This window comes from Salvelinus alpinus, chromosome 2 (assembly GCF_045679555.1).
Source record: "Salvelinus alpinus chromosome 2, SLU_Salpinus.1, whole genome shotgun sequence".
Lineage (NCBI taxonomy): Eukaryota > Metazoa > Chordata > Actinopteri > Salmoniformes > Salmonidae > Salvelinus > Salvelinus alpinus.
This window is the reverse complement of record NC_092087.1, coordinates 115,294,482-115,312,221: the sequence shown is the minus strand read 5'-3', so window position 1 is coordinate 115,312,221 and position 17,740 is coordinate 115,294,482. Positions and strand designations below refer to the sequence as shown.

The following is a 17,740-nucleotide window of genomic DNA, read 5'->3' as shown; positions in this document are numbered from 1 at the left end:
TTCAGGTCATTGACCAGGTCCTGCCGTGTAGTTCTGGGCTGATCCCTCACCTTCCTCATGATCATTGATGCCCCACGAGGTGATATCTTGCATGGAGCCCCAGTCCGAGGGTGATTGACCGTCATCTTGAACTTCTTCCATTTTCTAATAATTGCGCCAACAGTTGTTGCCTTCTCACCAAGCTGCTTGCCTATTGTCCTGTAGCTCGTCCCAGCCTTGTGCAGGTCTACAATTTTATCCCTGATGTCCTTACACAGCTCTCTGGTCTTGGCCATTGTGGAGAGGTTGGAGTCTGTTTGATTGAGCGTGTGGACAGGTGTCTTTTATACAGGTAACGAGTTCAAACAGGTGCAGTTAATACAGGTAATGAGTGGAGAACAGGAGGGCTTCTTAAAGAAAAACTAACAGGTCTGTGAGAGCCGGAATTCTTACTGGTTGGTAGGTGATCAAATACTTATGTCATGCAATAAAATGCAAATTAATTACTTAAAAATCATACAATGTGATTTTCTGGATTTTTGTTTTAGATTCCGTCTCTCACAGTTGAAGTTTACCTATGATAAAAATTACAGACCTCTACATGCTTTGTAAGTAGGAAAACCTGCAAAATCGGCAGTGTATCAAATACTTGTTCTCCCCACTGTAGATGTATATAATGAACAGACTAGGTCTATACTGCTCCTACATGGTGTAACAATACATCATGTAGATGTATATAATGAACAGACTAGGTCTATACTGCTCCTACATGGTGTAACAATACATCATGTAGATGTATATAATGAACAGACTAGGTCTATACTGCTCCTACATGGTGTAACAATACATCATGTAGATGTATATAATGAACAGACTAGGTCTATACTGCTCCTACATGGTGTAACAATACATCATGTAGATGTATATAATGAACAGACTAGGTCTATACTGCTCCTACATGGTGTAACAATACATCATCTAGATGTATATAATGAACAGACTAGGTCTATACTGCTCCTACATGGTGTAACAATACATCATGTAGATGTATATAATGAACAGACTAGGTCTATACTGCTCCTACATGGTGTAACAATACATCATGTAGATGTATATAATGAACAGACTAGGTCTATACTGCTCCTACATGGTGTAACAATACATCATGTAGATGTATATAATGAACAGACGAGGTCTATATTGCTCCTACATGGTGTAACAATACATCATGTAGATGTATATAATGAACAGACTAGGTCTATACTGCTCCTACATTTTTAACAACCATCAGAATTGGTTAAAAAAAGTTATACCCGAGTAGTGCAGCAGTCTAAGGTACTGTATCACAGTGTTAGAGGTGTCACTATAGACCCGAGTGGTGCAGCAGTCTAAGGTACTAGATCACAGTGTTAGAGGCGTCACTATAGACCCTAGTGGTGCAGCAGTCTAAGGTACTAGATCACAGTGTTAGAGGTGTCACTATAGACCCTAGTGGTGCAGCAGTCTAAGGTACTGTATCACAGTGTTAGAGGTGTCACTATAGACCAGAGTGGTGCAGCAGTCTAAGGTACTGTATCACAGTGTTAGAGGTGTCACTATAGACCCTAGTGGTGCAGCAGTCTAAGGTACTAGATCACAGTGTTAGAGGCGTCACTATAGACCAGAGTGGTGCAGCAGTCTAAGGTACTAGATCACAGTGTTAGAGGTGTCACTATAGACCAGAGTGGTGCAGCAGTCTAAGGTACTGTATCACAGTGTTAGAGGTGTCACTATAGACCCTAGTGGTGCAGCAGTCTAAGGTACTAGATCACAGTGTTAGAGGTGTCACTATAGACCAGAGTGGTGCAGCAGTCTAAGGTACAAGATCACAGTGTTAGAGGTGTCACTATAGACCCGAGTGGTGCAGCAGTCTAAGGTACTGTATCACAGTGTTAGAGGTGTCACTATAGACCCGAGTGGTGCAGCAGTCTAAGGTACTAGATCACAGTGTTAGAGGTGTCACTATAGACCCGAGTGGTGCAGCAGTCTAAGGTACTAGATCACAGTGTTAGAGGTGTCACTATAGACCCGAGTGGTGCAGCAGTCTAAGGTACTGTATCACAGTGTTAGATGTGTCACTATAGACCCTAGTGGTGCAGCAGTCTAAGGTACTAGATCACAGTGTTAGAGGTGTCACTATAGACCCGAGTGGTGCAGCAGTCTAAGGTACTGTATCACAGTGTTAGAGGCGTCACTATAGACCCGAGTGGTGCAGCAGTCTAAGGTACTAGATCACAGTGTTAGAGGTGTCACTATAGACCCGAGTGGTGCAGCAGTCTAAGGTACTAGATCACAGTGTTAGAGGTGTCACTATAGACCCTAGTGGTGCAGCAGTCTAAGGTACTAGATCACAGTGTTAGAGGCGTCACTATAGACCCGAGTGGTGCAGCAGTCTAAGGTACTAGATCACAGTGTTAGAGGTGTCACTATAGACCCTAGTGGTGCAGCAGTCTAAGGTATTGTATCACAGTGTTAGAGGTGTCACTATAGACCCGAGTGGTGCAGCAGTCTAAGGTACTAGATCACAGTGTTAGAGGCGTCACTATAGACCAGAGTGGTGCAGCAGTCTAAGGTACTAGATCACAGTGTTAGAGGTGTCACTATAGACCAGAGTGGTGCAGCAGTCTAAGGTACTAGATCACAGTGTTAGAGGTGTCACTATAGACCAGAGTGGTGCAGCAGTCTAAGGTACTAGATCACAGTGTTAGAGGTGTCACTATAGACCCGAGTGGTGCAGCGGTCTAAGGTACTAGATCACAGTGTTAGAGGTGTCACTATAGACCCGAGTGGTGCAGCAGTCTAAGGTACTAGATCACAGTGTTAGAGGCGTCACTATAGACCCGAGTGGTACAGCAGTCTAAGGTACTGTATCACAGTGTTAGAGGTGTCACTATAGACCCAAGTGGTGCAGCGGTCTAAGGTACTAGATCACAGTGTTAGAGGTGTCACTATAGACCCGAGTGGTGCAGCAGTCTAAGGTACTGTATCACAGTGTTAGAGGTGTCACTATAGACCCGAGTGGCACAGCGATCTAAGGTACTAGATCACAGTGTTAGAGGTGTCACTATAGACCCGAGTGGTGCAGCAGTCTAAGGTACTAGATCCCAGTGTTAGAGGCGTCACTATAGACCCGAGTGGTGCAGCAGTCTAAGGTACTGTATCACAGTGTTAGAGGTGTCACTATAGACCCGAGTGGTGCAGCAGTCTAAGGTACTAGATCACAGTGTTAGAGGTGTCACTATAGACCCGAGTGGTGCAGCGGTCTAAGGTACTAGATCACAGTGTTAGAGGTGTCACTATAGACCCGAGTGGTGCAGCGATCTAAGGTACTAGATCACAGTGTTAGAGGTGTCACTATAGACCCGAGTGGTGCAGCAGTCTAAGGTACTGTATCACAGTGTTAGAGGTGTCACTATAGACCCGAGTGGTGCAGCAGTCTAAGGTACTGGATCACAGTGTTAGAGGTGTCACTATAGACCCGAGTGGTGCAGCAGTCTAAGGTACTAGATCACAGTGTTAGAGGCGTCACTATAGACCCGAGTGGTGCAGCAGTCTAAGGTACTAGATCACAGTGTTAGAGGTGTCACTATAGACCAGAGTGGTGCAGCAGTCTAAGGTACTGTATCACAGTGTTAGAGGTGTCACTATAGACCCTAGTGGTGCAGCAGTCTAAGGTACTAGATCACAGTGTTAGAGGTGTCACTATAGACCCAAGTGGTGCAGCGGTCTAAGGTACTGGTCCCGTGTGGCTCAGTTGGTAGAGCATGGCGCTTGCAACGCCAGGGTTGTGGGTTCATTCCCCATGGGGGGACCAGGATGAATATGTATGAACTTTCCAATTTGTAAGTCGCTCTGGATAAGAGCGTCTGCTAAATGACTTAAATGTAAATGTACTGCATGGCAGTGTTAGAGGTGACACTAGAGGCGTCACCCGGGTTCGATCCCGGGCTGTACCACAACCTGCCGTGATCGGGAGTTCCATAGGGCGGCACACAATTGGCCAAGCGTCGCCCGGTGTTTCCTCCTACACATTGGTGCAGCTGGCTTCCGGGTTAAGCGGGAGGGTGTTAAGAAGCGCGGTTTAACGGGTCATGTTTCAGAGGACGCATGACTCGACCTTCGCCTCCTGAGCCCATTGGGGAGCTGCAGCGATGAGATGGCAAATGATTAAAACAATTTTTTAAATGACAACAAAGGTTGCATCCCAACGTGACAATAAACAGTAGGCAAAGTGACCATGTCAGGAAAAAATGAATTCAAACGTTTTACCATTTTACCCTCCATTTGCAACAACGTCACTGACCACCATCACTGTCTTTCCTTCGTGGATCTCCTGCATGTTTACATATCTGGCATTACTCATCTCATATGTATATACTGTATTCTATCCTATTCTACTGTATCTTAGTCTATGTATTACTCATCTCATATCGAAAAAGCCTTGGCCTCATGCATGTCAACATCAGAAGCCTCCTCCCTGAGTTTGCCTTACTCACCGCTTTAGCACACTCTGCCAACCCTGATGTCCTTGCCGTGTCCGAATCCTGGCTTAGGAAGGCCACCAAAAACTCTGAGATTTCCATACCCAACTATAACACTTTCCGTCAAGATAGAACTGCCAAAGGGGGAGGAGTTGCAATCTACTGCAGAGGCAGTACCCCGGCAGTCCTACAATCTAAGCTTGATGCCCTCAATCTCACACAAATCATCAAGGAACCCACCAGGTACAACCCTAAATCCGTAAACATGGGCACCCTAATAGACATTATCCTGACCAACTTGCCCTCCAAATACACCTCTGCTGTCTTCAATCAAGATCTCAGCGATCACTGCCTCATTGCCTGTATCCGCCACGGGTCCGCGGTCAAACGACCACCCCTCATCACTGTCAAACGCTCCCTAAAACACTTCTGCGAGCAGGCCTTTCTAATCGACCTGGCCCGGGTACCCTGGAAGGATATTGACCTCATCCCGTCAGTTGAGGATGCCTGGTCTTTCTTTAAAAGTTACTTCCTCACCATATTAGACAAGCATGCTCCGTTCAAAAAATGCAGAACCAAGAACAGATATAGCCCTTGGTTCACTCCAGACCTGACTGCCCTCGACCAGCACAAAAACATCCTGTGGCGAACTGCAATAGCATCGAAGAGCCCCCGCGATATGCAACTGTTCAGGGAAGTCAGGAACCAATACACGCAGTCAGTCAGGAAAGCAAAGGCCAGCTTTTTCAAGCAGAAATTTGCATCCTGTAGCTCTAACTCCAAAAAGTTCTGGGATACTGTAAAGTCCATGGAAAACAAGAGCACCTCCTCCCAGCTGCCCACTGCACTGAGGCTAGGTAACACGGTCACCACTGATAAGTCCGTGATAATCGAAAACTTCAACAAACATTTCTCAATGGCTGGCCATGCCTTCCTCCTGGCGACTCCAACCTTGGCCAACAGCCCCGCCCCCCCCGCTGCTACTCGCCCAAGCCTCCCCAGCTTCTCCTTTACCCATATCCAGATAGCAGATGTTCTGAAAGAGCTGGAAAACCTGGACCCATACAAATCAGCTGGGCTTGACAATCTGGAACCCCTATTTCTGAAACTGTCCGCCGCCATTGTCGCACCCCCTATTACCAGCCTGTTCAACCTCTCCTTCGTATCATCTGAGATCCCCAAGGATTGGAAAGCTGCCGCGGTCATCCCCCTCTTCAAAGGGGGAGACACCCTGGACCCAAACTGTTACAGACCTATATCCATCCTGCCCTGCCTAGCTAAGGTCTTCGAAAGCCAAGTCAACAAACAGATCACTGACCATCTCGAATCCCACCGTACCTTCTCCGCTGTGCAATCCGGTTTCCGAGCCGGTCACGGGTGCACCTCAGCCACGCTCAAGGTACTAAACGATATCATAACCGCCATCGATAAAAGACATTACTGTGCAGCCGTCTTCATCGACCTGGCCAAGGCTTTCGACTCTGTCAATCCCCATATTCTTATCGGCAGACTCAATAGCCTCGGTTTTTCTAATGACTGCCTTGCCTGGTTCACCAACTACTTTGCAGACAGAGTTCAGTGTGTCAAATCGGAGGGCATGTTGTCCGGTCCTCTGGCAGTCTCTATGGGGGTACCACAGGGTTCAATTCTCAGGCCGACTCTTTTCTCTGTATACATCAATGATGTTGCTCTTGCTGCGGGCGATTCCCTGATCCACCTCTACGCAGACGACACCATTCTGTATACTTCCGGCCCTTCCCTGGACACTGTGCTATCTAACCTCCAAACGAGCTTCAATGCCATACAACACTCCTTCCGTGGCCTCCAACTGCTCTTAAACGCTAGTAAAACCAAATGCATGCTTTTCAACCGTTCGCTGCCTGCACCCGCACGCCCGACTAGCATCACCACCCTGGACGGTTCCGACCTAGAATATGTGGACATCTATAAGTACCTAGGTGTCTGGCTAGACTGCAAACTCTCCTTCCAGACTCATATCAAACATCTCCAATCCAAAATCAAATCTAGAGTCGGCTTTCTATTCCGCAACAAAGCCTCCTTCACTCACGCCGCCAAACTTACCCTAGTAAAACTGACTATCCTACCGATCCTCGACTTCGGCGATGTCATCTACAAAATAGCTTCCAATACTCTACTCAGCAAACTGGATGCAGTTTATCACAGTGCCATCCGTTTTGTTACTAAAGCACCTTATACGACCCACCACTGCGACCTGTATGCCCTAGTCGGCTGGCCCTCGCTACATGTTCGTCGTCAGACCCACTGGCTCCAGGTCATCTACAAGGCTATGCTAGGTAAAGTGCCGCCTTATCTCAGTTCACTGGTCACGATGGCTACACCCACCCGTAGCACGCGCTCCAGCAGGTGTATCTCACTGATCATCCCTAAAGCCAAAACCTCATTTGGACGCCTTTCCTTCCAGTTCTCTGCTGCCTGCGACTGGAACGAATTGCAAAAATCTCTGAAGTTGGAGACTTTTATCTCCCTCAACAACTTTAAAAATCTGCTATCCGAGCAGCTAACCGATCGCTGCAGCTGTACATAGTCCATCTGTAAACTACCCACCCAATTTACCTACCTCACCCCCATACTGCTTTTATTTATTTACTTTTCTGCTCTTTTGCACACCAGTATCTCTTCTTGCACATGATCATCTGATGATTTATCACTCCAGTGTTAATCTGCTAAATTGTAATTATTCGATTTATTGCCTACCTCATGCCTTTTGCACACATTGTATATAGATTCTCTTTTTTCTACCATGTTATTGACTTGTTTATTGTTTACTCCATGTGTAACTCTGTGTTGTTGCCTGTTCACACTACTTTGCTTTATCTTGGCCAGGTCGCAGTTGTAAATGAGAACTTGTTCTCAACTAGCCTACCTGGTTAAATAAAGGTGAAAAAAAAATAAAAATAAAATATGTATATACTGTATTCTATTCATTAACAAATACTAAGAGGGACCAAGAGTCTTTTGATTGGTCAGTCATTGGGTTCATTTGTTGAAATCAAATCAAGCTTTATTTATACAGCACATTTCAGACATGGATGCAACACAATGGCTTCACAAGAAAAAACAAATAAAAAAATGAAATATTTAGTACACAACAAACAGAAGACTAACAACTGAAAGACTAATGAGCAGCCTAAGGAAATGCCATTGAATAAAATATTAATTGGATGCAATGCAAAATTCAAGGTATTTTTTTTTTAGGAGGGGTTCATCGCTCCCTGGTACCATATAGAACAGAAACAGTAACTCATGCCCTGGAATGTGGTCTCTTTAGGTTTTTATCACCCAAAAGACATTGTAAATGTCCTGTCAGTGTTTTCTCCCAGAGGCCCGTCCTCAGTAGAACACACAGACACAATAGTTCTAAGAACCCTCTATTCTGTTGCATAAAACAACCAGTTGATGCAATAAAAGTATTATAACATAATGTTGCAGTTTTGCTCTCAGTGTCCACTGAAAATTGACTAGTAACAACAACTGGGACATAAAAGTCACCCACCATGAGACCCACTAAATCTGCCCAAGAAGAGGCAAACAAAAGAACTGGTGTTACACATACTGACTAACGAGGTGACACCAATCAGTGCCTCCTACGTGCTGACGAGCTATACGTGCTAAAGTCCAACCTCAAAACATAAATGGAAAAACCAAAGCCTGTAAAACCTTCCCCCTTAAGACAACAAATAAATCCTATCATTTTTGTTGGACAAGTTTGCTCACCACCAACAGAAAACAACTTCCATTTCACATTATAATCAACCACAATGCTTCACCTTCACCAATATAAACATAGTGTCTACTGGCTGTCAACAAATAAAAACAAGAAAAAAACATTTCTAAATAATAATATACAATCGTATTATTTTTTAAATCCTTTTTCTTTCTATAGAATCCTAAAACTCACTAGCTTCTAGAACTCTCGTCTTCCTAAAACCCACTAGCTTCTAGAACTCTCGTCTTCCTAAAACCCACTAGCTTCTAGAACTCTCGTCTTCCTAAAACTCACTCGCTTCTAGAACTCTCGTCCCCTTGGAACGAGCCCAAACAAAACTCATCTCTAATACGGAAAAACGTGTCAAAATAAATTGTGATCCATGGCAACGCGCTGGCTAAACGCAAAACACATATCTTTTTGACTGCCCATTATTGAGACAATCAGCAACCAAGTTGTCCTTACCAGAGACATGTCTGATTTCAAGAGGAAACTCCTGCAATATCCGTAGTAACTTTCCACCTCACTGCGGAGCTTCTCTCTCTTTTCAGGGTTCACTCGATAGGCATGTTGTTGGATCGGGGCCCAGTCCCCAATGTCATGCTATAGTACATTTGCGTTGGCACATCTGAGAATGAACCCTGATATTTGAAAAGCAGGGAAACAATGTCAATATAATTGTACCAAAAAATTGTCAGTTGGTTGCATAAATAATTATGATTACCAAATGTTACATGAAATGTAAATATGAAATATTTGGTTGCATAGTCTTATTTTCAACATCTTTTCAATTACATTTTGCTAGGTGGGATAGCCCAATGTTAAAACACAGTTTGTACACAGTTTAATCAATAACCAATATGCAGAAACAGTTTGTGATAAACAAAACAAATGGAAATGGGAGATATCTTTTACCTCACTGGTTAGAGGACAACCTGCAGAAGACAGTCTGCTACATTTGGGAGTGATGCATTTAAATGTAGGGGTCGCTAAACAAAGGAACGCAACACTTATTTTTCATAACTCATCGCTAAAATCATTTGTGCGAGAGGAGGGAGATGAGGTTGCACGTCCTGTTAAAACTAACAGCTCCAAAAACCACACTGAATCTGGGAATAATGTGTACATCACTGGTTAGAGGACAATTTGTAGAAAACAGATCTCTACATTTTGAAGTGCTGCGTTTTGATTCAAGTGGGTCACCAACATGGTAAGTGTAACACAACTCTTTTTGTTAGTCACTTTTTGTTAAATCAAATAAATAGTACTCTTTCAATTCAGAGCCTGGATTTTCCCCCTAACATCCATATCATGTTGAAATCAATAGAACAGGGGGCAAACATTTAGATTTCTACATTGTGACATCATTAAAATACTCCTACTACAATGTTAAAACATTCTACATTGTTACATCATTAAAATACTCCTACTACAATGTTAAATCATTCTACATTTTGACATCATTAAAATACTCTTCCTACAATGTTAAAACATTCTACATTGTGATATTAATTAATTTATAACATGAAATAACTCCTTCATATATGTATTTTCTAATATTTGATCAGAGATCTTTTATCAGATTATCTCTGATCACAGCTATACGGTTTCTCTCCTGTGTGTGTTCTCTGGTGTAGAGTCAGATCGTGAGATTGACCAAAACTCTTCCCACATTGATCACAGCTATAAGGTTTCTGTCCTTCATGTATGTATTTTATGATGTTTGATCAGAGGTATTTTATCAGATTATCTCTGGTCACACTGATCACAGCTGAGATTTCTCTCCTGTATGTGTTATATGGTTTGTAGTCTGCTTGCTAGACGCAGTAAAACTCTTTCCACATTGAGCACAGCTATAAGATTTCTCTCCTGTGTGTGTTTTCTCTGGTGTGATATCAGGCTGGTTGACTGAGTAAAACTTTTCCCACATTGAGCACAGCTATAAGGTTTCTCTCCTGTGTGTGTTCTCTGGTGTTTAGTCAGACTGCTAGACTCAGTAAAGCTCTTCCCACATTGAGCACAGCTATACGATTTCTCTCCTGTGTGTGTTCTCTGGTGTGATATCAGGCCGGTTGACTGAGTAAAACTCTTCCCACATTGATTACAGCTAAAAGGCTTCTCTCCTGTGTGTGTTCTCTGGTGTTTAGTCAGACAGCTAGACTCAGTAAAGCTCTTCCCACATTGAGCACAGCTATAAGGTTTCTCTCCTGTGTGTGTTCTCCGGTGTCTAGTCAGACTGCTAGAATCAGTAAAGCTCTTCCCACATTGAGCACAGCTATAAGCTTTCTCTCCTGTGTGTGTTCTCCGGTGTTTAGTCAGATTGTTAGATGTAACAAATCTCTTCCCACATTCATCACAGCTATAAGGTTTCTCTCCTGTGTGTGTTCTCTGGTGTGATATCAGGCCGGTTGACCGAGTAAAACTCTTCCCACATTGAGCACAGTTAAAAGGTTTCGCTCCTGTGTGTGTTCTCTGGTGTGATATCAGGCTGGCTGATTGAGTAAAACTCTTCCCACATTGAGTACAGCAATAAGGTTTCTCTACTGTGTGGATTCTCTGATTAATTTTAATGCCTGCTGATGAGGTGAATCTCTTCCCACAGTCAGAGCGGTGAATTATCTTCCCTGTGGGTCTCTGCAGGTGTTTCTGGAGGAGTTCTGATCTGGAGAGACTCTTCTCTGCCTTGTCAGCATCATGAGGTTGTTGAGACTCCCCAGAGGATCCAAGATAGTCACGTCTCTCTCCTGTGTGAACAACAAAGTCAGACAGATGGTTCAAGGCCGACAAAATGAGCAAGAATAGTCATATTTTGTCTTGTTTTCACATTAGTAGTAACATCGATGATTGAGTTATTCAAGTTATTAAGGTTAATTATTAATTAAGGTTAAATATAAATGAGGGTTTGTACACTAAGTGTTTGCCAAATTGGCACAAAACTTAACCTAACAACAACATAGACCTACTGTAGGACCCATAACTTCACCTAACAATAACAGACCTACTGTAGGACCCATAACTTCACCTAACAATAACATAGACCTACTGTAGGACCCATAACTTCACCTAACAACAACATAGACCTACTGTAGAACCCATAACTTCACATAACAACAACATAGACCTACTGTAGGACCCATAACTTCACCTAACAATAACATAGACCTACTGTAGGACCCATAACTTCACCTAACAACAACATAGACCTACTGTAGGACCCATAACTTCACCTAACAATAACATAGACCTACTGTAGGACCCATAACTACAACAGAGACCTACTGTAGAACCCATAACTTCACCTAACAACAACATAGACCTACTGTAGGACCCATAACTTCACCTAACAACATAGACCTACTGTAGGACCCATAACTTCACCTAACAACAACATAGACCTACTGTAGGACCCATAACTTCACCTAACAATAACATAGACCTACTGTAGGACCCATAACTTCACCTAACAACATAGACCTACTGTAGGACCCATAACTTCACCAAACAACAAATTAGACCTACTGTAGGACCCCTAACTTAACAACATAGACCTAACTACGCATTGTCTACCTGGCCTGCACACAAATGTAGGCCTATAAATGTGCCCTTTTGGGGATGTCTGATAGTATTTCTCATTGTCTTAACACTGCACCACTAATGAGTTGTGGAGCTTCTCAAAGCAAATTTCTCTTCACCTCTAACAGCATGTAATCAAAGTCTAATCAAAATCAATTGCAAATGAGAATAACTCCTCAAAGTATTTGTAAAATATTTCCAGCTCTCACCCTTTCGATAACCACTCGGCACAAAAGGGAAAAACGTAATGTGCTGATCCAGTGGAAATGTCAAAACACCTGATTACTTCTTATCCCTTTCACAAATAGTCTACAGCTGTGTCGGTCGAGAACTCACTGGCACGGGAAACTGAGGGCCCAGAATATTTTATACAATGTTTCAAGTTCGTTGTAGACAGGCCATGTGATTTATAGGACAGTTATTAGCAATGTTTTTGTTTGTTGCCATGTCATAATGGCAATAAAAGTTATTTAGATTTGTATAATTTTCATTTAGATAGAATGTAGATTAATCACAGACAATGATTGAGATACTATTATCAATTAAATTAAACTGTTCCAGTAAAATGTGAATATGAAAATCATAACTGGCACGCAGATCAGTAGAAATGGTAAGATACATTTGCACTCCAAATGTAGGTTGCTGACTGCTTGTGTAGCCGATTACCAGCAAAGTCAGAATTTGTGAAGGACAGCAGGAGGAGGTGGATCGGAAAGAGTTTCTTCTCTTCTGGTTGGGCTGTATTGATGTAATGGCATGAAAATAAATGCTGAATATTATACAATGACTTATCAACAGCTCTAACAATTTGACCCCCACAGGAAATCTACACTGGCAATTGTAGAATATACTATATAGCCTAGAAACCTGGTTAAACTATCATTATGACATCATGGATGAATTCTAGAATATACTATATATCCTAGAAACCTGGTTAAACTATCATTATGACATCATGGATGAATTCTAGAATATACTATATATAGCCTAGAAACCTGGTTAAACTATCATTATGACATCATGGATGAATTCTAGAATATACTATATAGCCTAGAAACCTGGTTAAACTATCACTATGACATCATGGATGAATTCTAGAATATACTATATATCCTAGAAACCTGGTAAAACTATAATTTTGACCTCATGGATGGCCAGTTCTTGTATTCATAGTGTAGTGAATTCAGGGGGTAGCCCTGAGCTGAACTCAAACCTGGGTCCAGCGACTGTCAAGCCAACACCTTATAACTGTTATGCCAAGATGTCTGAACTTTTTGACGAGGTCGCTAGGTGTTGGATTACGGTTGAATTTGAGAGTGGTTACATTTCTCCAGCCCCCATCCCTCAGCTGTTTACCAAACCAAGTCTCTGGGCAGCCATTTTGTTGCTGTTTAAATACTAAGTTGTCCCTTTAAAAAAGCCACACAACAATCAATCAACCAATAAAAAGCTGTAATTCCACCACTATTTTGCTAATAAGATGATGGATGGGGCTGGAGAAATGTAACTACTTTCAAATTCATAGACAGACCTATGGATGCAAGGACTGACCATCCATGATATCAACATTATAGTTTTAACTATGTTTTGAGGCTTTACAGTGTTGATTTACATTGTTTCTATACATTGAAGTAAAAAAGCTTATTTGGTGTTCTGATGGGGTACAACAGTTGAACTAAGCTCATGAGGCATGTGTTATATTCTTCAAGAATCAATGGCTATAAATAAATAATTAAAAAATCAAAATATGGATGTGGTAAATGCAGATTTCCCCTTTAACACCACACATCCTTCCAGTTCTCTGCTGCCAGTGACTGGAGCGAATTTCAAAATTCGCTGAAGCTGGAGACTTATATTTCCCTCACCAACTTTAAACATCAGCTATCTGAGCAGCTAATCGATCGCTGCAGCTGTACATGTACTTTTCTGCTCTTTAGCACACCAGTATCTCTACTTGCACATCATCATCTGCTCATTTATCACTCCAGTGTTAATCTGCTAAATTGTAATTCTTCGCTACTATGGACTATTCATTGCCTACCTCATGCCTTTTGCACACACTATATATAGACTTTCTTTTTTTCTACTGTGTCATTGGCTTGTTTATTGTGTTATTGGCTTGTTTATTGTTTATTCCATGTTATTCCATGTGTAACTCTATTGTTGTTGTCTGTGTCACACTGCTTTGCTTTATCTTGGCCAGGTCGCAGTTGTAAATGAGAACTTGTTCTCAACTGGCCTACCTGGTTAAATACAAAAAGTCTTAACTTTTGACACCATGGCGACCTGGTTAAACTATCATTATGACATCATGGTCACCATGTTAAACTATCATTATGACATCATAGCCACCTGGTTAAATAAAAAAAATAAAACAGTTCAACAACTGCAGAGTTTGTGCCTCTGTTTTTAAGACAGTACTTACTAGTGTTAATCAGGGCCCGTTCATCGTTAGAACCATTGGATGCCTTAAGATGCGTTTGGGAAACCGAGGCCAGATATTCAGTTTCCTCCTCCTCCTTTTTGGGTGTGACAGTCATCTCCTCCTCCTCTTTCACTCCCAAAACTGCATCCTCCTCTCCTTTTACTGTAACATCCTCTTCCTCTTTCAATCTGAACGCATCTTCCTCTTCTTTCACTGTAACGTCTTTCTCTTCTTCTTTCACTGTAACAGCCTCACCCTCTACTTCTTGTTTTACTGTGATATCCTTCTCTTCCTCCTCCTCTGATGAGAGCTTCTTTCTCCGTCCAGCAGTCCTCCTCTTCATTAACAAGAGAGTAGCTTAGTGACCTCATGGTTGGAGATGTTAGCTAGCTAGGCTAATGCTAACTTAACCAGCCCGCTAGATGAATAATGAAAACAATAACGTAAATATGAAATTAAAACGGATAACTAACTAGGCGACAGAAGTGGTTTTAAAATACAGTGGCAAATATACACTAAAGCGTCTAAAGAGCTTTATTGGTTCGTCTATTTTGGCTAGCAAGCTAGCAAGCTACCGAGGTGGCTGAATTACTGTTGCTGCTGTTGAAAGAAGCGACCCGTCCACTAGATTATACGTCACAGTAGCAGCATTGCCTTAAAGTCGCAGACCGCAATCTGCTGACTGGAGTGGGCAACACAATTGAGTAAAATGTAAATTTAATTTTCAGACAAAAAATTAAAGGGTAGGATTCAGGGAATTAGCTAGTCCTAAAATATTAATTAGACCCCCCTAAATAAATCAATATCAGTCAATATATTTTTTCTGTAATTTCTTTTTTTTGTCAACCGTTCCATCTCATCTTAAACATTTTACCGGGCCGGCACTAGGACCGGGGGAGGCTGCTGCTGCACTAGTGACTGTTAGACTTTCTTCAGCAAAGATATAGTAGAACTGAACTGAATCAAAGATGGCGAACAGAAATACTAGGAGAGAGGGGTACCCCTACACAGAACTGAACTGAATCAAAGATGTCGGACAGAAATACTAGAAGAGAGGGGTACCCCTACACAGAACTGAACTGAATCAAAGATGGCGGACAGAAATACTAGGAGAGAGGGGTACCCCTACACAGAACTGAACTGAATCAAAGATGGCGGACAGAAATACTAGAAGAGAGGGGAACCCCTACACAGAACTGAATCAAAGATGGCGGACAGAAATACTAGGATGGAAGCAAATGTAAGGGATTATAACGTCATAACTAATCATGCAAAAAACATGTACAGTTGACAGGAATGTTAGTTCATGTAGAGACAAACTATTATGCATTTTTTAAATCATAGTTCATTTACGAAAATCGTGATTTAGCCAGCTAGCTGACTCCCTAACATTAGCCAGCTAGCTGACTAGCTAACATTAACCAGCTAACATTAGGCAGCTAGCTGACTAGCTAACATTAGCCAGCTAGCTGACTCGCTAACATTAGCCAGCTAGCTGGCTAGCTTTATGGGTGTTGTGACATGAGTATGAAATTGTAATTCTGGTTGTTTTAGGAACTCCTGAAACAACCAGCAAACCAGGCTGTCGTTTTGGGAAACAGTGGATGTATAGAATCTAGCTAGCTGAAGAATTTACTGCAAATTGAATGTACAATTTTGTAAGCTTTCCTTGCTTATATTTGCTTTGCAGATAGATGAAATCACGTAGCTAGCTATGTTCTTGCTTATTGTGCAGTGGATGATTAAAATCCCTGTATGCCCATGGATGTGTAGCTAGCTATCTAGCCGATCTGTGTATGGATCCAGCCGTTTGGTATACATATTAGTTCAGAACCTAGCTATGAACTTCAGCTATCATAGCCAGTTGTATCAACTTCAAAACAGCCTGAATGACATTAATGAAGCCTATGGATTGAGTAGAATATAATATTGTGCCAAGGATGCAAGTCGTATATACATGTAGTTATTACCATGCATGAGATCCCCACATTGTAGCCTGTACATTTAATATATTCACTGATCATGTACTCTACCTTGGCAAATAAAGGTGATGTTTAGGTATGAATGTCTTTGAGATTATTTTTCAGTCATATCCAATACCAGGAGTATCAAATTCCAGTCTTTGAATGACGCTGTGTCTGCATGTATGTATTACAATTATACACTTCAACAGTGTTTACCAATCTTGGTCCTGAGACATCAATGGTTACACATTGTAACTAATAGACTAGAAATAGGATTTAACTAGTTAATTCATATATACAGAAGCATAATGTTAAAAAACAGAACACTACACTTCCTATGCATCATGTAAATACTCTTAACACTGGTTCATCTCAACATCTAATGCCCTTCATCTGCATTGATCTGATAAACACAGGATAGGTGGAGTATTTCATCACATTACACTTCATTTCAACCAGTAGAGAATGTGAAACGCTTGATTGAAAAGCTCATTATCCAAGTGTTATAAATACAAGTTCAATCTGTACTTCAATGCACATCTGTTGTGCATTATAAAAACAGAGGAAGAGGTGGAGAGAGAGGTGTAAAAGACAGAAAGGGAAAGAGGTAAGCACATAGGAGCAGGGAAGGCAGCACATGATTAATGAATCACAGTGCTACATAAATATTCTCTCAGTTCATCACAATTACATAAGTGTCTAGTCGGCCCAAAGGTCATCTTAAAAGTGGGTGAGGTGGCGATGATGGGACTGGGGGTTGGCATCCTCTCACATCAAAACATATCTGCAGACGAGAGACAGATGGAGAGAGAGAGCATGTTTAAGCCTTGTGTTTTTAGTTTTTATTCTAACATTGTTAGTCATCAATCAGGAGGTGAAATGCAAATCTGACCTTGGATCATTAACTCTGGGACTACTGCATCTATCTGTATTTCAATGTAAAGCATCTCTTTAATAATACTTCCTGTATAATATAAACTGACCTGGGATCATTAACTCTGGGACTACTGCATCTATCTGTATTTCAATGTAAAGCATCTCTTTAATAATACTTCCTGTATAATATAAACTGACCTGGGATCATTAACTCTGGGACTACTGCATCTATCTGTATTTCAATGTAAAGCATCTCTTTAATAATACTTCCTGTATAATATAAACTGACCTGGGATCATTAACTCTGGGACTACTGCATCTATCTGTATTTCAATGTAAAGCATCTCTTTAATAATATTTCCTGTATAATATAAACTGACCTGGGATCATTAACTCTGGGACTACTGCATCTATCTGTATTTCAATGTAAAGCATCTCTTTAATAATACTTCCTGTATAATATAAACTGACCTGGGATCATTAACTCTGGGACTACTGCATCTATCTGTATTTCAATGTAAAGCATCTCTTTAATAATACTTCCTGTTGACCTGACCATGTGACCTCTCACCTCTGACCATGCTGTGCCCTCTATGTAGCCAGTTCAGATGTAGGAGGGGTTCACCGACACAGCTGATATAACCTAGAGGATTTA

General features: G+C 41.7%; 1 protein-coding gene and 1 long non-coding RNA gene across 2 annotated transcripts in view; one reads left to right on the top strand and one right to left on the bottom strand.

The window, feature by feature from the left end:
* LOC139550484 (uncharacterized) overlaps positions 1-17,740 on the top strand; it is a 182,593-nt gene that overhangs the window by 108,163 nt on the left and 56,690 nt on the right. The window lies entirely within an intron of this gene.
* On the bottom strand, positions 7,512-15,197 carry LOC139548967 (zinc finger protein 180-like). The gene is made up of 2 exons (XM_071358953.1): positions 14,246-15,197; positions 7,512-10,991 (listed from the first exon to the last, which is right to left on the bottom strand). Exons 1-2 carry the CDS (start codon positions 14,586-14,588, stop codon positions 10,042-10,044), a joined length of 1,293 nt encoding a protein of 430 aa, XP_071215054.1. The 5' UTR covers positions 14,589-15,197; the 3' UTR covers positions 7,512-10,041.